General features: G+C 43.8%; 1 protein-coding gene and 1 long non-coding RNA gene across 4 annotated transcripts in view; one reads left to right on the top strand and one right to left on the bottom strand.

The window, feature by feature from the left end:
* Positions 1-12,377, bottom strand: part of ZEB1 (zinc finger E-box binding homeobox 1) — a 199,596-nt gene extending 187,219 nt beyond the window's left edge. For 2 of the 3 annotated variants that reach the window (XM_024116384.3, XM_024116385.3), the window contains exon 1: positions 12,290-12,377. In XM_024116384.3, the coding sequence (XP_023972152.1) occupies positions 12,290-12,347 (58 nt within the window). In that variant the 5' untranslated portion in view covers positions 12,348-12,377. Of the gene's footprint in view, positions 1-10,191; positions 10,216-12,289 lie in introns of those variants that run through there. The other variant, XM_055087716.1, reaches the window with a different exon arrangement.
* The window catches only part of LOC129392504 (uncharacterized), a 77,241-nt gene continuing 70,580 nt past the window's right edge, over positions 11,918-18,578 (top strand). Inside the window, exon 1 of the long non-coding RNA XR_008618478.1 lies at positions 11,918-12,068. This is a non-coding gene — a long non-coding RNA (uncharacterized lncRNA). The remainder of the gene's footprint in view (positions 12,069-18,578) is intronic.

Genomic DNA, 18,578 nt, shown 5'->3' with positions numbered 1-18,578 from the left:
GATTTCCTAGAATACAAAAAGCACAAAGCCTAAAAGAATAAAATTATAAATTGGACTTCATCAAATGTGGTACAAGCCACAGAAAGGGAGAAAATATTTTAAATATCTATATACAACAAAGAACTTGGTTTAAGAATATAAAAAGAACTCTTGCAACTCAATAATAAAAAGACAAGCAACCCAATTAAAAGTAGATAAATCATTAGAACAGATATTTCACAAAAGCAAATACAGAAATGGCCGTTAAGTACATCAAAAGACACTCCAACATCATTAGTTATCAGTGAAATCCAAATTAAAACCAAAAGGATACTACTACACACCTACTGGAATAGCCTAATTTATTTTTTTTAACATCTTTATTGGAGTATAGCTCCTTTACAATGGTGTGTTATTTTCTGCTGTATAACAAAGTGAATCAGCTATACATACACATGTATCCCCATATCCCCTCCCTCTTGCGTCTCCCTCCCACCCTCCCTATCCCACCCCTCTAGGTGGTCACAGAGCAGGGAGCTGATCTCCCTGTGCTATGCGGCTGCTTCCCACTAGCTCTCTATTTTACGTTTGGTAGTGTATATATGTCCATGCCACTCTCTCACTTCGTCCCAGCTTACCCCTCCCCCTCCCCATGTCCTTCAGTCCATTCTCTAACATCTGCGTAGTTATTCCTGTCCTGCCCCTAGGTTCATGAGTACCATTTTTCTTTTAGATTCCATATATATGCGTTAGCATACGGTATTTGTTTTTCTCTTTCTGGCTTACTTCACTCTGTAGGACAGACTCTAGGTCCATCCCCCTCACTACAGATAACTCAGTTTCATTTCTTTTTATGGCTGAGTAATATTCCATTGTATATATGTGCCACATCTTCTTCATCCATGGAATAGCCTAATTTAAAACGTGGACAAACGTTTGCAAGGATTGGAGCAACTAGAACTTTCATACACTGTAAAAGGTGAAATGTTACAAGCACTTTAGAAACTAGTTTGGCAGTTTCTTGCAAAGTTAAACGAACACTTACTACATGAGCCAACAATTCTACCCAAAAGAAATGTAAGCATATATTCGCAAGAAAAATTGGATGTGAACACTCATATCTGCTTTATTCTACAGCAAAGAACCAGAAAAAACTCAAATGCAGGCATACCTCGTTTTATGGCACTTCACTTTACAGCACTTCGCAGACACTGCGTTTTTTGTTTGTTTGTTTTTTTAACAAATTGAAGGTTTGCAGCAAGCTTCTGTTATCAGATGATGGTTAGCATGCTTCAACAACTAAGTGTTTTAATTAAGGTATGCACACTGTTTTTTAAGACAATGCTATTGCACACTTAACAGAGTACAGGACAGTGTAAACATTTTATATGCACTGGGAAACCAAAAAATTCATGTGACACACTTTACTGTGATATTCATTTTATTGTGGTGGTCTGGAACCAAACTCCAAGGCCTGCCTGTAGGAAGCCCATTGTAGATGAAGAGAGAAACCAATTCCATCAAACAATGGAAGACTACTCAGCAACACAGAAAGAATGAACTACTGATACATGCGATAACACGATGAAAACGTTATGCTGAGCAAAAGAACACAGACAGCACATACTGTATGATTCTGTTTATATGAAACCCTAAAACGGTAAATCTCACCTTTAGGGAACACAACCAGATCAGTGGTTGCCTGGGCAGAGGCAGGAAGGACTGACTGAGATGAGGTACAGCAGGAAACGTTCTGTATCTTGACTGTGGTGGTGGTTCACTGGTAGCCACAGGTACGTCAACACTCACCAAAATGTTACATGCATACCAGTGTATACATGCAGCCTTCCTCAAGCTATAAAGCATACACTAATAGCTATAAGATGAAGCTTCAGTGTAAAATGCAAATTATACCTCAATAAAGTTTATTAACACACACACACAAAACAGGGTAGCGTTTTAACTTTTGTCTTAGGATTGCCTTGATCCATAAGCACAAGAACATACTATGTTCTAGGAAGACATACAACTGTCTTCTTCAATACATTCCAAACTAAATGAATGAAACCATGAAAAGTTGTGGATGCCACATTCATTAAGCTACTCAATTTTTTTTTCCATCTTTTTTGGAGTATAATTGCTTTACAATATTGTGTTAGTTTCTGCTGTAAACAAAGTGAATCAGCTATACGTATACATATACCCCCTTATCCCCTCCCTCTTGAGCCTCCCTCTAACCCTCCGTATCTACCCTCCCCAGGTCAAGGTTCTTTGTTTTATGCAATAGAATAATACTGGGACATTACCCTTGAAGTTCAGGTCAATATTATACATAAAGTAATATGGTGAGGTCTCTCTCAATATAATGCTCTTCAAAAAAGAGTTCAAGGCAGCCTTCCTCAAGCTAAAAAACATATACTAATAGCTATAAGATGAAGCTTCAGTGTATATTACTATTCTATTACTGATTTAAAAGACAGCCTTGTTCTTAAGGCCAGAACAACTAAGCAATGTTTAAGGTCAAAGCTATAGAAGCAATGAATAAATTTTATAACAACATCCTTTTAGATGGCAGTTATGTCAGTTAAAGTTAATTGTGGACAAGAGAATAAGGAATTAAGCGTCAGTTGATGCAAGATACATTTAAAACAAACAATCTAATAATATAAATAAAACTTTAAACAAACATTTATTGAATGCTTAAAACTGTGCTAAGCGCAGTGCTTCATAAACTCTAAGGTTACCATCCCCATTTTACATATGGGAGAATTCAAGCATACGGAGACTAACTTGGCCAAGGTGACTCATCTAGTAAATTATAGGATCAACCCAAACCCTTAACCACTATGTTTGCTCCCCTTCAGAAAGAAACACTATATTCAAAAAGTGAACTCCAGATTCACCAGAGACCTAAATATGAAAGGTAAAACTACAAAACTATTAGAAGAAAATCTAAGAAAATATCTTTGCAATTCATGGATTAGGAAGTACTTCTTACTACCCACAAAGTCAAAAATTTGACAGATGTAAATATATTAAAATTAGGGAATTCCATACCATAGTCAAAGTCAACAGGTGACTGGGATTACTATCTCAAATACACAAGGAATTCTTGGAAATCAATAAGTAGAAACCGAACCAAAAAGAAGGGCAAAGAGTATGAATAAGCCAGACATGGAAAGGGAAACTCAAACGGCTAGCAAGGATATGAAGAAATAATCAACCTTGCTAGTAAACAAGAAAATACATATTAAAGCAACTACAATATTCTATTTAACAACTGTCAAACTAGCCAAATGCAGATGTTGTACAATACCAAAAGCTGACAAAAATGTGAGAAAATAGGAATTTTTATGTAACACTGGTGAAGGTAAAAATTGGTGTAGCCGTTTTAGAAATAATCTGGCAGAATTTAGTGATATTAAATATGTGACTAACCTAGAACTCAGCAATACTATGCCTGGATGTATGTTCCCAGAGAAACTCTTCTACAGCCATTAGCAACATGTAAAAAGATGCTTTTTACGGAATTATTTGTACCCAAAAGTTGGAGTCAACCTAGGCATCCATCATTAGGGGAACTGATGAGTAATTGATAAGTGCTGACACAAACCATGAAATACTGCACAGCTGGAAGCAATGAATTAGATGTACTTACAGGAACATGAATAGATCTCGAACAACACGGTGTGGCGAAAGTAAGATATACAGCAAAATATCAGGTATACAGATGCAAAACACACAAAGAACTAGATAATTTTACAAGGACAGAGACATAGCCAAGGACATATATAAAACACATCAGATTGGGTGGAAGTGAGGGTTGGGAAGGACAGGGTGAATGGGAGTTGAGGTAGGGAATGAAGAGGGAAAATTGCAATCCAAATAACGGGAGTATGCCTCTAAGCAGACTAAACCAACTCTCTGCACCCGAAATGTTTTAAGTGATATCGGCACATCAACTGTTAAATTTGATGGATTTATGGGAATAGGTTAGAAATTCATTTTTATGAGATGATTGAGCGTTCTACACAATACATTTGGTGTTTACTGTGACAAATTTGAAAATTCGCAGCTTCTAGTTCTTCCTTGTTATCATCATAGATAAAACGGTCTAATAACGGAATACCAAGCTACTAGCCTGAAAAGCTGTAACCTGGTCCAAGCAAACTAGTAACAGGAACTTGGCAAAGTCCTTTTACCTCTTTGAATCTGTTTGCTTATCTGAAAAAAATGGATTTGGATGATTGTCTCGAATCCCTCCAGCTCCACAATTTTTATTTTCTTAATTTTAATTCATATGAAATTATTTTCTCTCTGCTCCAACTATTCCCTCCCCCGCAACCAAAAAATAAATAAATAAAAAACAAGAGTATCAAAAGAGATTTAGATAAGTGATGTAGCAATAGGCATGAATAACAACTTAGTTTTTTAGGGTAGAAAGGAGAAAACATTAGAGATACAGTGATGTTCAGAGAGCCTTTGCAAGCACCTAAGTCAGAATGACGTTAACTTGAGCCCAGCTTCAGACACTTCCGTTAAGGCTTTTACTACCCACTATTCCACGCGTCACCACTGCCCCTTCTCAAAACACACATTATAGAGGACTTCCCTGGTGGCGCAGTGGTTGAGAATCTGCCTGCTAATGCAGGGGACACGGGTTCAAGCCCTGGTCTGGGAGGATCCCACATGCCGCGGAGCAACTAAGCCCGTGCGCCACAACTACTGAGCCTCCGCGTCTGGAGCCTGTGCTCCGCAACGAGAGAGGACGCGATAGTGAGAGGCCCGCGCACCGCGATGAAGAGTGGCCCCCGCTCGCCGCAACTAGAGAAAGCCCTCGCACAGAAACGAAGACCCAACACACCCAAAAATAAATAAATTAATTAATAAACTCCGACCCCCAACATCTAAAAAAAAAAAAACACCACACATTATAGTCTCGTATGGAGTTTCTACTTGAAGGCCCTAAACTTCAGCTTATCCGTATCAATTTTCAGATTAAAAATGATGATTCCCTAAAAGTCCCTTCCATATTAAAAATGTAAGATTCCAAGAGAATGATGAATTTTTGAATCAACAAACTGGTCACCCTGAGCATTTAATAAAAAACCAAGCATTCAACTAGATCTGTGGATTAAATGGATATAAAGACATTAAAAATAAGGGAGGGCTTCCCTGGTGGCGCAGTGGTTGATCTGCCTGCCTATGCAGGGGACACGGGTTCGAGCCCTGGTCCAGGAAGATCCCACATGCCGCGGAGCAACTGGGCCCGTGAGCCACAACTACTGAGCCTGCGCGTCTGGAGCCTGTGCTCCGCAACAAGAGAGGCTGCGACAGTGAGAGGCCTGTGCACCGTGATGAAGAGTGGCCCCCGCTTGCCACAACTAGAGAAAGACCTCACACAGAAACGAAGACCCAACACAGCCACAAATAAATATACTTAAAAAATAATAATAATAAGGGAAATTAGACTCTATTGTGGCTTGGTGACCATGAATAGTAACTGAGGTATCTAAAAAATAGTGGTGTCACTTTTTATAAAAAGAAAGTTGATATCACAATATTTAAAATATCTTTAAAAAGTCGGAATTAGAATATACCTAAAATTTTGAAACTGGAACATTTTAAAAGAGAAAAGAGATGCCTTGCAATATTTTTAGAATACAATAATAAACATGAGAAACTGACATCATTCCCATATTTATCTTCATTCACACTGAAGTTTAAATATGGATGGGGAAGGGGCGGGGGAAGGGGAGTGGGAATTAAGAGGTCACGAAACATCTGTTCCTAATAATTCCAGCACAGATGCAGTTGTTTCAGCAAAAGCGAGGATGAAGGTCCTCCGGGCTGCCCTGCTATGAGGTCTTCCACCAACAGCTACAGTGCAGACCCCAAACCCTGCACATCAAGTCCCAGGAATACACAGAGTTGACTGTAGGAGAAACATGTGTACATAGACAATTAACTGCATTCCCTATGTCTACAGAGCACCTGTATTAAATAACAAGGAAACGTTTGACGCAATAAACGAGAGGAAAACAACTTCTTAGAGAACGAAAAATAAGAATCTAATAAAACGTTTCATAGCTGTAATGCAAGCATGGACTTGAATTCCGCTTTTTTGGCTGTTCCTTCTGGAATCTTTGGATTTATCTACACCTAAATGATATACTCCAAAATACGTTTTAACAAAATTAATGAAGTGAGTTGTAAACATTAAATTTTTTTCTCTGAACACAATCCACAGGCAAACTTTACTCCTTAGAGAGCACCGTGCTATTTAAGTATGTTGCCATACTTCCAAGAAACTGTTTCAGGTTAACAAGCAGTATAACCCACCCCATCACTTGCACAACATACTGAAAAACTGTATTTGGTAAAATCGATGTCCTAAGAATGCTTCCTTTGCAGATACAATTCTTCAAACGCTGTCCCGTAGAGATGTCTGTCAAAGGGTACAAACTTCCCATTATAACACGAATAAACTCCGGGGAACTGATGCACCGCATGAGGACACTAGTTAACAGAACTGTATGCTGTACATGAAAGCTGCTATGAGAGTAGTTTTAATGTTCTCACCATGGCGACAACAGAGTGTAATTACGTGAGGTGAAGGGTGTGTTAACTAACCTTATCGTGGCAAACATGTGCAATATATACATGTATCAAATCATCACACTGTACACCTTAAACTTACACAATGTTGTACGCCTATTACAGCTCAATAAAGCTGGAAAAACTTAGGAAAAAAGCCACTGTCCCATCCAAAGGAAAGATTTCCTACAGCAATGCTTGTATAACAGATCACATTTAATTTTAACCAGGGTTGCTACAGAACTTTTCCTACTATGTGTATATCCATTTATTTTCTACTTTTAATATAACTAGTTTAATGATCATTTAGCTAGTTATAGGCACAACATACAGCCTTTTAAAAAGTATTTTAAAAAATACATTTTATTTTATTTCTTAATCTGGGTATCTTTCTAATTTAAAAAATTTTACTTTTCTTTCAACAATGAACTTTTGTTTTATTTAGCTCATAGCTCTATCAGAGATGAACATACATTTCCCCATAAATTAGTGATCATACTGCAAGGATTAAGAAACCTTTTTCAGTCCTAAATACTACTTCTACCATTTCACCAAGTCCTCTAACCTCTCATTGCACTTTTGCACAGCAATGAGTATCTTCTTCCAACATCTGCATGACTTTTCCTCTCCTCCATTGCAATTCACTACAGGTAGTTAAGAGTAGCTAACAATTCCACATGATATTGCACCTGTGTTTACATCTGGCTCTAATCACATGCTTAGAAGTGATTTATACAGGCGAAAGCAAAAGAGGAGAAAAAAAACACAACTATGAGAAACAATTAAGTTGTTATTTTAAATGTATCATTCCCAACTTGATATAACTTTCTCACCACACACTTCAAAGTTACTGAAATTGCAAACTTAGGGTATGGCACTTCAAAAACACTGGATATAAGAAAGAAAAAAAAGTACTAACCAAATATTTCATATGCTTTTATAGTAGGGTCATTTTAACAAGTGATTGGTGCTTTCAATTTATAAGGTAGTTTAAGTTTTGCTCCATGCTACAACTGTATATGTCATGGCTTTGTAGTAAAGTTCCTCAGTTCATAAAAAAATAAGTTGATAGTAACCAAACCTATCCACTACTGAGCTCTAGGAATTAGAAAACCACACTCAAGAACTGTGTCAGGAAATGTAAAACTATATTTACACACACACACACACACACACTCTCTCTCTCTCTCTCTCTCACTCTCGCTCTCTCTCTCTCTCGAAGAACTATGACACCCTAAAATGAGAAATCCACACAGGCTTACCTGATAATTCACATAATTCCTACTTATTTCAAGATAAAGAGTATTACTGTTGCATTATGGTACTGGTGTTGGTGCATTTACAGAAATACCATTTAAAAAATTAGGGAAGCAAATACTTCTAACATTTGACCTAATGAAAGGCTTCTAAAAGTTTACAGTAAATTAACATAATTATATAGACACAGGCCAAAAAGACATAATTAAATACATTAAATCTCATGCAATATAAGTTACAAAACCAATTTATATTTGTTGAAAAATAAGAATTCTTTGAATACAAGCATACAATAATTAGTAAACTACAGAGACTCTTAAATGCATTTTAAACTTCAAAACAAATTTACATTCCTTACTTTACAATTGGTAAATTTAAAATTGATACACTACCTGATTCTGAATCTTAATCAGAAGCGGAAGGAAAAGATAAAAATCGCTAACATCTGAGTGACCGCTGGTAAATACCTTTTTCAGTAGTTATCTGCCAACCCATGTACAGTGTTAAGTCTATGTAAGTTATGAAAAAATAATTACACCATATCACCGATCAGTTAATTTCAAATTTTCTTACCATATCCAACCATTTACATTTTTTAATGTCTAAAAATATATATTTCCAGGGATCTTACTATGAATGAAAAAGGAGATTAAAAAATATAGTAAGAATGCAAAATAAATATGGAACAATCATTACATATTCTTCTCCAAACCTAACAACATAAAACAAAACTTTCTTTAAAATAGCAGTAATACAACTGGTCTAAAGCAAGACTAAATTGACAGCAATCTCAGTTGCAAGATTTAAAAAGACCAAATTTATACAACTGTTCAAGCTAAAACAATCCTACTTCCAGTCCTAGCAGACTAGAAAATGCTTACGCCTAATTTACCCAGGGCTAGTTTTAAGTAAGGTAAGAGCCGGAATTATACTGAAGGTCCCTATCAGAGCAGAGGTCCCAGATCAACAGGAGATAGACAGATTTATGGTGTACTACACCAATAATCATTTTTGTTAGCATCCTCTACTGGTGGTTTCCAAAGACAGCAAGTAGAGATGCAAATGACAGAAGATATGTACCTGCTAGTCAATCTAGAGTGAATTTATCAGTATGTGGTCATTAGCAGCTAGAGTACACTTCTCAAATAGATAAATAAATAAATAAGTAACCACAAAGAGTAGAAGTGGAAAATGAGAAGGCAGATTTTTAAAATACAGCAAACAAAGCATTACATTATAAACGGTAAAAAAAAAAAAAATCAATTTAAGCCACTAACATCATCACCATAGAGTTACTACATAAGGTTTCAGGCTTTGGCCAAACCCTGCTCAACTGTTTTACCCCTGTCAAGTTACATTACTTGATGCTCCCATTAACATCCTACTCTGCAGATATATTCCAGAAAGGAAATTAAAATGTTTTACTGAAGGCTTAGCAGAAAATCTGCATGCCTTATTTTAAAATGAACAAAAAATTATTGACATATAAATTACAGCATCAAGTATCTCTATGACCATCTCCCACTGTATACATCATTTATTCCTTCATTAAAAAGATTTAAGAGTTAACATTTTCCAAGCGATTCTCTCCAATAAACAATTGCAACTTAAATATGACTGCGTTGCTAAGAAATCTTAACCGGCACCTATCCTGAGGTTTCACAACACAATGGCATACAACTTCATTTTTAATTTGCAAATCATGAGGCTTAATCAAAGAGCGTGGCTGTAATAATCAGCAATGGATGAAATGCATCTGAGAACAAAAAGAAATACAAGGGCAGAGGCAACACGGACGAAAATGGAAGGTACCTGTGGTAGCACAGAGCTATCTGAAACACCTTTGTTTTCTGAGAGTGATGCACACACCGCAGACGAGACATCTTGTGCTAAACAGCCCCAAATCTGTTTCTCTAAGAGTAAATACAAAGGAAAAACACTGACAGCAAGCGCGGTAAATAAATCGCTCCCTTGAGAATGAAAGCAGCAGACTGGAGGGGCTGACGCGCAGGGGAAAACTAAACACCATCTTTTTCTACCTGCGCAAGTTGCCATTTGCTGCAGCCGTCCAGCAGCTCTCTTTCCTGCTGATTTCAAGTACCTTTCGAGATCGCTTTTCCCCCCCTAAGTCAGCTGTTGATATGCCTTATGGGTGTAATATTCGAATCACAGGATCTTTAGGAGGAAAATCCATCCTTTCCTGCTCAGGTAAACATGTTTACAGCAGCTGCACAGACGCTGGGTGGTTCAGACTCACATGTCACACACATGTCGTCAGCAACAAGAAAAGCCCCTTTCTCTGGCGACGAACATTTTAAATAAGGTAAAACGCGAACAGCCCTTTCCAAGCCAACTTACCTTTCATAAAGCCACAGCAGCAACAGCTCGATATAGCACACACACTATTTGACGCTAAAACAGGAAATTAAAATGGAAATAGCCTGTGCTCCGCTGCGGCCGTAACAAGTCATCTCTCCACAATGAGGACGCCCAATATTAGTTATCGATCATAACTAACGGAGGTCTTCAAAATACAAATGTGTATTTGGATAACTAACACCGTTCATGAAAGCGGTGATTCTAATGTCGACTCGATTATATTAAAATTACGTTTACGATTGGAAGGAAACATCTTGAAACCGCCTAAAACCTTCGGTATCTGCTTCGAGACAGGAAATCCCACACAAAATCTGAAATTGCCAGGAAAGGTTACAAAACCTCGCGTTTCGCATCCCAGAGGGGAGGGAGAAAGGGGGCCCGGGCGTGGGGGTGGGGCGAGCGCCGGGGAGTTCTGACTTAAACCCGCATTTCCTCATTTTCTGGCGGACACGGCGATCCCATTTCAGGCGCCTTTATTTCCCGACTCTCAGAAACTCGTTTTAAAAATAACGCAGGAACCCACACGAGCCCCTCGGTCCGCTAGGTCCGTGCAATTCCTTATATAGACTCGGCCTCAGCCGGCTGCAGGGCCGTTGCCGCCCATTATTCTCCAAACAGGTACCGGGCGGGCGGGGGCCGCGCTCCAGCCTCGGCCCTGTCGCCGCAGGAACTGTCCAGACAATACCCACCAGCAGACGTTCGCTGCCGAGCGGTGGGCGGGCGGGCGGGCGCAGCGGCGCCCGAGATAAGCAGACATGCAGTCAACTTACACCGTCTCTCCCAACTGCAAAAGGCGACTGTGCAAACCACCACCACATGCTCGGGGCTCGCGCTCGCCCTCTCGTCATTATTGTTATTTTTCTAAACTCACGCCAGGCAGGGCGGGTGTGCGTCCCCGGCGCAACGGCACTCATCAGTAAACACCGCGGCCCGCAGCGCAGGCAGCGGCGCCCCGCGTCCGTCAGTCCGGCCGCCCCTCCCCCACCCTCCTTCCACCCGAGACCCGGAGCGCCATCCAAGCTCCGTTCGCCGGCTTCACGCCCCGCGCGTCCGGCCCAGGTAACAACTTCCCCAAACCGAAACAGCACAAGGGAGGCGCACGCTCGGCACCCCATCCCGGCGCGGAGGAGGCGTCCTCCTGGGCGGGGACCTGTCTGCGGTGCTTCCCGGTCCCGAGACCAGGTAACAACTCCGCAAACCCGCCGCCCCCCGCGGCTCCCGCGGCCGCAGCTCTGCGCCCGCCCCGCCCGCACGCCCGCGCCCCCGCCGGCTCCCCGCAGGACGCGGACCGCTCTCGGGGCGCGGCGGCGGCCGCGGGCGCGGGAGAGGAAGAGCGCTTAGGCACGCGCGCCCCGCGCCGCAAAGCCCCGTCCCGCGCCGAGCGCGCCTCGCCGGCCGGTCCCAACTTTACCGCCGCCGGCCCGGCCCGTCCGCCCGCCGCGCGCTCCGCGCCGCCCGCGCACACGCGCGCACGGACGACACGCAGCCCGCGGCCGCCGCGTCCCGCCGCCGCCCGCCCGGCCGAGCCGCGGGGCCCGAGCGCCGGCGCCGGCGGGGCTGCGGCGCGCGGAAGCCACTCTACACAGGCAGCGCCGGGAACAAGTTAGTTCCTCGGCTCCGGAGCCTCGGCGCCGCGGGGACGAAACGCCGAGGGCGCCGAGGAGGAGGGGAGGGGGGTGCCGAGGGGCACAAGAGTGGGGAAAAGTGCGGAAAGAAGCAACAGCCGCTCCCCCGGAGCCCAGAAAAGTGGACGCCGCGTCCCGGCCGCCCGCCTGCGCCGGGGATGCGGCGGCGGCGGCGGCTAACGGTCCAGCGAGGCGGCAGGGGCGGCGGGAGCCGCTAGGCGGAGAGACCAGGTAAGAGACATAACGGTTCAGGGAGAGCGGGCGGCCGCGGCGCGGCTCCTGAGGCGGCGGCCCGGAGGGGGGCAGAGAGCACTACTTTCTACTTTCCCACTCCACTTGGCCCGTCCCTGCCCGGCCGCCCCCAGCCCGGCTCGCCCCCCTCGCCCCCGGGGGCGCCCCGGCCGCCCGGCTCCCCCTGACTCCGCCGCTCCCCGGTCCCCTCCGCCACTCACCGTTATTGCGCCGCGGGTTCGCCTGCTTTCTGCGCTTACACCTGGGGCCATCCGCCATGATCCTCTCGCTTGTGTCTAAATGCTCGAGTCACCTCCTCCCCCTCCCTCCCTCCCCCTTCCCCCCCGCCCCTCCGCCTCCACCCCTCCCCCCTCCCCACCGCACCTGGTTTACGACACTCGCGGCTTTACGACATCACCTTCCTTACACCTAGAGCCGCTCGCTCTACGGCCGGAACCTTGTTGCTAGGGAGAGGACGGTTTGCGGCCGCTGGGGGAGCGGCCGAGTTTGCATTGAGGGGCGAGGGAGAAGTTTCCCCCAGGTGTCGCGGGCTGGGGGCGGGGGCGCTGGGGAGCGGTGCGGACGTGGTCCCAAGGGCGACTGGCCGTCGGAGTGAGAAAGGTAAAGTAGGAGGCTCTGAACCGGCCACACCCGCCGCGGCCGCCAGGGGCACGATCGGGTCTGGCTGATTCTCCCCGGGATCCGGTGTCCTCGGAGCTGCCCCCGGAGTGGCCGGAGCGACCTGTCCTCCCTCCTCCTCACGGGGGGCTCACGCACCCCGGGCCGCCCGGGGACGCCCCGGGATCGGGGGCAGGCAGGTCCGGGGAGCGGCGAGGGGCTGGTTCGGGACACGCGGTGCCCGGGGAGAGGCCACCTGATCCCGCACGTCTGACTCTCTGCCCCTCCTCGGACGCACGGTTTTCCCCCGCGCGACCCGGGATGGGAAGTGACTTCAACGAGATAGAAGTCCAGCTGGAGCGACGGAGGGGCGAGGAGTTCCGCTTGCGAGCCACCTCGGCGGTAACGCGGCCTGAGTAATGCCCACGCCGGCCTGTCTCACTTCCTCCTCCGCGCCGGGCGCTCACCTGCTGTCACCTCGGCCGCCCCCGCCCCCGGCCGGCCAGATCCGAGGCCTCCAGACTTAGAGCTGAGGTTATCAACAGGCCGCGATTTAGTACCTAGCCTGGCAGCTGTGGCTGCGAAGGACCTTCCGGCAAGAAACGAGGGCCGGCGGGAGCTGTCTTGGGGGCAGAGCGGTTGCGATCTTCTCTGAGTTCTTTGTACAACTTTGTGGACTTCTGAAGGGCCACGTAGATAACACCACAAATACCAAGAAAGTCAGGTCTTAAGTGCTCGGTAGGGACTTAGCTTTCCCCTCCTCCTCGCCTTCAAATGAGGAAATGTCTTTGGGACCAATCTTACGGAATAAATGAGCCGGGCTGCACTTCGAATCGTGCAGTTCCAAGTGAACACGGTAAGAGATGACAGAGAAATTGAGGAGACCGGAGCGTGACGAAGTATGAGAAATAACCCAGTCACCTAGCACAGTGCTGTCACAGTAGGTGCTCAATAAATTCATGCTTATAATTTCTGCCGTGCCTATGGCAGGACTTTTTTATTATGTTAATCTTCTAAACACTCTCCAGACTTTTAGAAGATTCATTAATAATCTCTTCAAACCTTTCAACTGAAATACATTTACAGCTGAAGTCTGGTAATTTAAAATTAGAAAGTTTAATCCTGAATATAGATGAAAATTCTCTCCCACGTTTGCTTTGGCATTTTGAGAAGTGAATGCATTATTTATTGGTGCGTGAAATGTGACTGTAAATATCCTTTGCTATACATTATGTCTATATGTCTGCTCCCTTCCTCAAGGCCACAACTAGAATCATCCATCTTAATGATCATCTTAAGTACAGGCAGCCCTGCCTCTCCTCAGTACCATGTTAATTGACCTTGTACATGTGAGAACTAGGACCATGTTCGTGCTTTGCTTGGTTCAAGTGGTGCTTTTTCCCTACCCTCTTAAGAGCTATGTGATGTTCTTCAGTTTCCTTCTGGATCAGCTTATAGACTTTATCCTTTGATGGCATCTCCCCGCTCCCCCCGCCCCAGCACACAGGCAGAGCTTTTTTACAGCTACCCTAATTTCCAGTCAGAAAGGAAAAAACAAAACAAAACTTTCTAACTCTAGTGCACATTTCACTTACTTTTAAACTTAGGAAGTGTCACGCGTCTTTCTGAGGTGCCTGTCCTGATCCACAGACTAGGCTTTCTTCAGTGTTCATCCTTACCTTGAAATCAGAGAGACAAAGTCAAGGGATAAGCCAAGTGGAAGTCATCTTCCTTACTTTAGTGGTTACTGGTTTAGTTAGTTTGGGCCAGACTATTCAACTTCTTGCGGACAGGTACCTTTTTTGTGTTTTGTTTTTGCTTGTTCATTTCTGTGCCCTTAGCACCTAGCAGAGTACCTAGTCACATAGCAGATGCTTGAGAGGTAAATATTTCTTTGAAAAGTTAGTATTGTTGACTTTTTCTATATCTCTTCTTGGCTATAAAGTAAGGGTTGTTTATCTGCCTTCATCACATTAGTTCTTAGGAGCAGTTGAAATCATGAATGTGAAAGATGTTTTCTGTCGTTTATATTCTGCCTTATTTTGAGACTAATTGCTCTTGATTTTAGATTCTCCATAGTCATTTTTCCCAAATGATTAATCCCGATCACTTCTGGTTTTTAAATATGCACAGGAAATATTGATGTTCCAAATTTTCTAATACAGAATTTCAATTTTGTAACATCCTACAGTAATTAGATATAGATTATAAATTTAATATGTGGTTAATGCGCTTTATTTACTGTAATGTTCCCAAAATTATTGAACGCTAGACTGGAAAGAAAGCAGGCAAAAGTAAATCTCAAAATAGATTGCTGCTTTAAACCTGATGCGTATGTGATGGTTGCTTATCTCTTAAATGTAACTAAAGAATTGGAAAAAATCTTTAGAATAACTTTAGAAAAGGAATTTCTAAATAAATGTGTTAAACTTTAGGTTTATTTAGTCAATTATACCTCAATTTTAGAAAAATTAGGCTTACTTTATTCAAACATGGTGGGGATACTAGTTAGAGTTTAGCATGTGTCCTGTATTGCTGTTGGTTTTTAGTAATCGTAGTGTCATCATACAATATGTATTCAATGGGTGCTCCTAGCTCTAATGTCCCTGTAATGGTAACACCGCTTCTCGGGAGCCCGGGGATTGCACTTGCTGAAGGAGGGGTAGACTGCTAAAAATGAATTACTGTGCTCTTTCCTAAATTTACAGGGAAAATGTAAATGGGTAGAATATTTTCAGTATTGAGTTTTTTCTATAAAATTTTCATAAACCCCTTGCACCTGCTGTTTGCGTTTCATGTAAGATTCATGTATAAGCTAGGATAAAATTTGACATAAAATTATTTTAGGTTTAAAATGTACATACTGCACAGTGTTCCACATGGATCATATGATTTCCACGTACCTCACTTCCTGAACACATTTGAGAAGTAGAACATAATGTGATTCTATAATCTTTGTTAAAATAAGAAATCGGTTATTTTCACGGCAAGTTAATGTATGTATTTCATGAAATAAGTTGACTTCGCTAACTTGTCAGGCTTTAATCTTAAAGTCTTGAGACATGTTGTCCATCAAAGGACAGCATGGAGAAGCCCCTGGAGAGCGGCCCCGCAGTCCGTGCTCAGTAGTGACTCTGGGTGTACATGGGTCACCATGCGTTGCAAGAGGGCAGTTCACCAAATTCTGTGTCACCAGATCAGGAAGGAAACAAGGCTACGGGGTGGCACAGAACCAACAGTTGTCCTGAGGACCCACACACGCTTTTCTAATGAAGCCTACCAGGAGGTAATAATAGGGACAGGTGTTTTCCCCAAACCTCCCTGTGATTTTATTATATATTGCGCCACATAACTGTTTTTCCCTCTCTGGGGAATAAGGCTCCTATTTTTAAATATACGTCCGTGAAATGTTAACCCATGGAGCTTCTAATCTGGGGGACAGTTTTTCAGGAACATGTCTAACATAGAGAGATGTTAAATATAAATAAACGTAGAGAGAGAGAGATGTTTGAAGGCTGTTAATGAACATCCAAAAAGTAAAGCTGATCTTTTCCGTAAAATCACAGTGATTAAAACGATTGCATTCAAAGGCTGCCTCTACAGAAGATAGATTCTAGTTTCTGTTATTGAAATCACTTGTGAACATGAGTAGCATTATTTTTCTTATACTTAACAACTATAGGTAGGTAATTTGTACTAGAGAGAAGGAAAGCAACATGCATATTTTGGATTTGAGGGAATTTTAAGAATCTACCATGGTATCAGGGGTGTGATATCAGGTTTCTGATATTCTGTTTTGCTGTGTTTTCCCCTTGGTCTCGATGCATTTCTTTTCTCTGGCATCTTGGCTTATTTTTAGCAGCCGACTGGTTCTGCTGCAGAGTATTGCTATTTCTTTGACCTACAGTCCTAGCCTTCTGTATTCCACAGACCTTCAGTTATAATCACTGCCACTATTCAATCCTTTGATTATACATGTTAAAAATATTTGCAGTCAATAACAGGTTTTAGATGTCCCGCCACCGTGTTAAGCTCTCGTGGAAAAGTTGGCAATGAGAAACACACTGTGTTCAGACACAGCCACAACTTGTAAGGCCCCTGGCCAGGCCCTTCGGAAGTTCTTTCGTCTTACGCCTCCATTTTTCTTCGCTCACGCTCTTTATTCCACTTACAGAAGTAGATCACACCTGGGCCCCTCTCTGCTCTTTCATGTTTTCATCATTGTCTTCCTCCATCTTTCTTTGGCCCAGGTCTTGCCCAGATCTGTTTGGATCGATTCCCTTTTTCTTTTGGTTCAAGGCCTTCTGAATCACGCCCACGCTGTGCAATATCAGTACTTTTCCATATTATGCTGGTTGTCCTCTGTCCCTCAAAGTCCAGTCTCTGCCTTTCTGTGCTCTCAAAGGCTGATTCCTGTGGACCACATCACCCAGGCTCCTTTGCCCTTTGGTTTCTATTTGATTTCAGCCCATTTGGAGGCATTGGCAGATGATCAGAGGAAGGAAAGAGAGAGAGAGGTCAGGATATTAATTTCACCTTCCCCCACACTCCCTCCTGCCTGTCTGCGGCTTTTGGCAGGCGCCTGGCTCCTCTACCTAAGGCCGTGGCTCGGGTCAGACAGTCCTGTCCCATGGCTACAGGTCTTGGCAAGTTCCAGAAACTGCGCCTTCCCTTTGTCCTTTCAGGCCTAGAGAGGGTAATGGTTTCCTCCTGCTGTGAGTCCTTGGGTACTTTATCCCTTAGTGGTTCCCCTAAAGCCTGCCCATGTCCGTGTAAGTAGTCCCTTCACCAAACTTGCTGCGATTTCCCCTTGGGGCAGGCCATCAGCTTCCTGTCAAGCCCCTGAGTAGCACACATCTGGAAACAAAATACCTTTTTAGCCTTATTTTTTTTTTAATGATTAAGCATTTTTTAAACTTTTATTTATTTATTTTTGGCTGCGTTGGGTCTTTGTTGCTGCGCGCGGGCTTTCTCTAGTTGCGACGAGCGGGGGCTCCTCTTCGTTGCGGTGCGCAGGCTTCTCACTGCGGTGGCTTCTCCTGTTACGGAGCATGGGCTCTAGGCGCGCGGGCTTCAGTAGTTGTGGCGCACGGGCTCTAGAGCGCAGGCTCAGCGGCCGTGGCTCACGGGCTTAGTTGCTCCACGGCATGTGGGATCTTCCAGGACCAGGGATCGAACCTGTGTCCCTTGCGTTAGCAGGAGGATTCTTAACCCCTGCGCCTTATTTCTTATTAGTCAAGAATTCTGTTTCCGTTGATTACAACACTAGAGTTTGAATGTGATGTCATCACTGACAGGCATATACTCATGTTCTAATATGTGTACGTGCAAGATCTGGCAAAGCTTAGGAATGTGCCAGAGTCTATGACATCGTAATTATTCAGTTACTGTTTTTGTAATGAGGGCCCCTGCCTTGGGTGATCTAAAAGTAGGAGAGACTACTTTTATATACTTAAAACCGTGAGTGGGAGGGCATCACAGCACTACAGTATTAAGGTGGAGGTGGCTGGTTGTACCCATAGGTTTCTTCCCCTTTTGATAATGGAACCCGCCACACTTGTCACATGGCCCCTGGAATGGCCGTTGCACGTACCTCGCTGCTGCTGTGCCTCTCAGTCCTGGCCCGTGAGATGTGAGTGATGCCCTGGTTGATGAGGTCCCTCAAGAGGGAGCGGTTCACCATTCCTTAGAACTCCTCTTCCTGCTGGCTGGGATCAGACCTGCTGACGAGAGCTCCTTCAGGTTAAGGAAGGCACAGCAGCAAGTCTGAAGGAGCCCGAGTCCTTGATGGTGTGGGAGAGCATAACCAGCCCTTGACTTCTGCCTCCGGATCTCTGTTATAGAGAGACGAGTAAACTTCGATCTTCTTTCAAAAGCTGCCATTGTCTTAGG

This window comes from Physeter macrocephalus, chromosome 11, assembly GCF_002837175.3.
Source record: "Physeter macrocephalus isolate SW-GA chromosome 11, ASM283717v5, whole genome shotgun sequence".
Taxonomy (NCBI): Eukaryota; Metazoa; Chordata; class Mammalia; order Artiodactyla; family Physeteridae; genus Physeter; species Physeter macrocephalus.
This window is presented reverse-complemented; position numbering and strand designations above follow the sequence as displayed.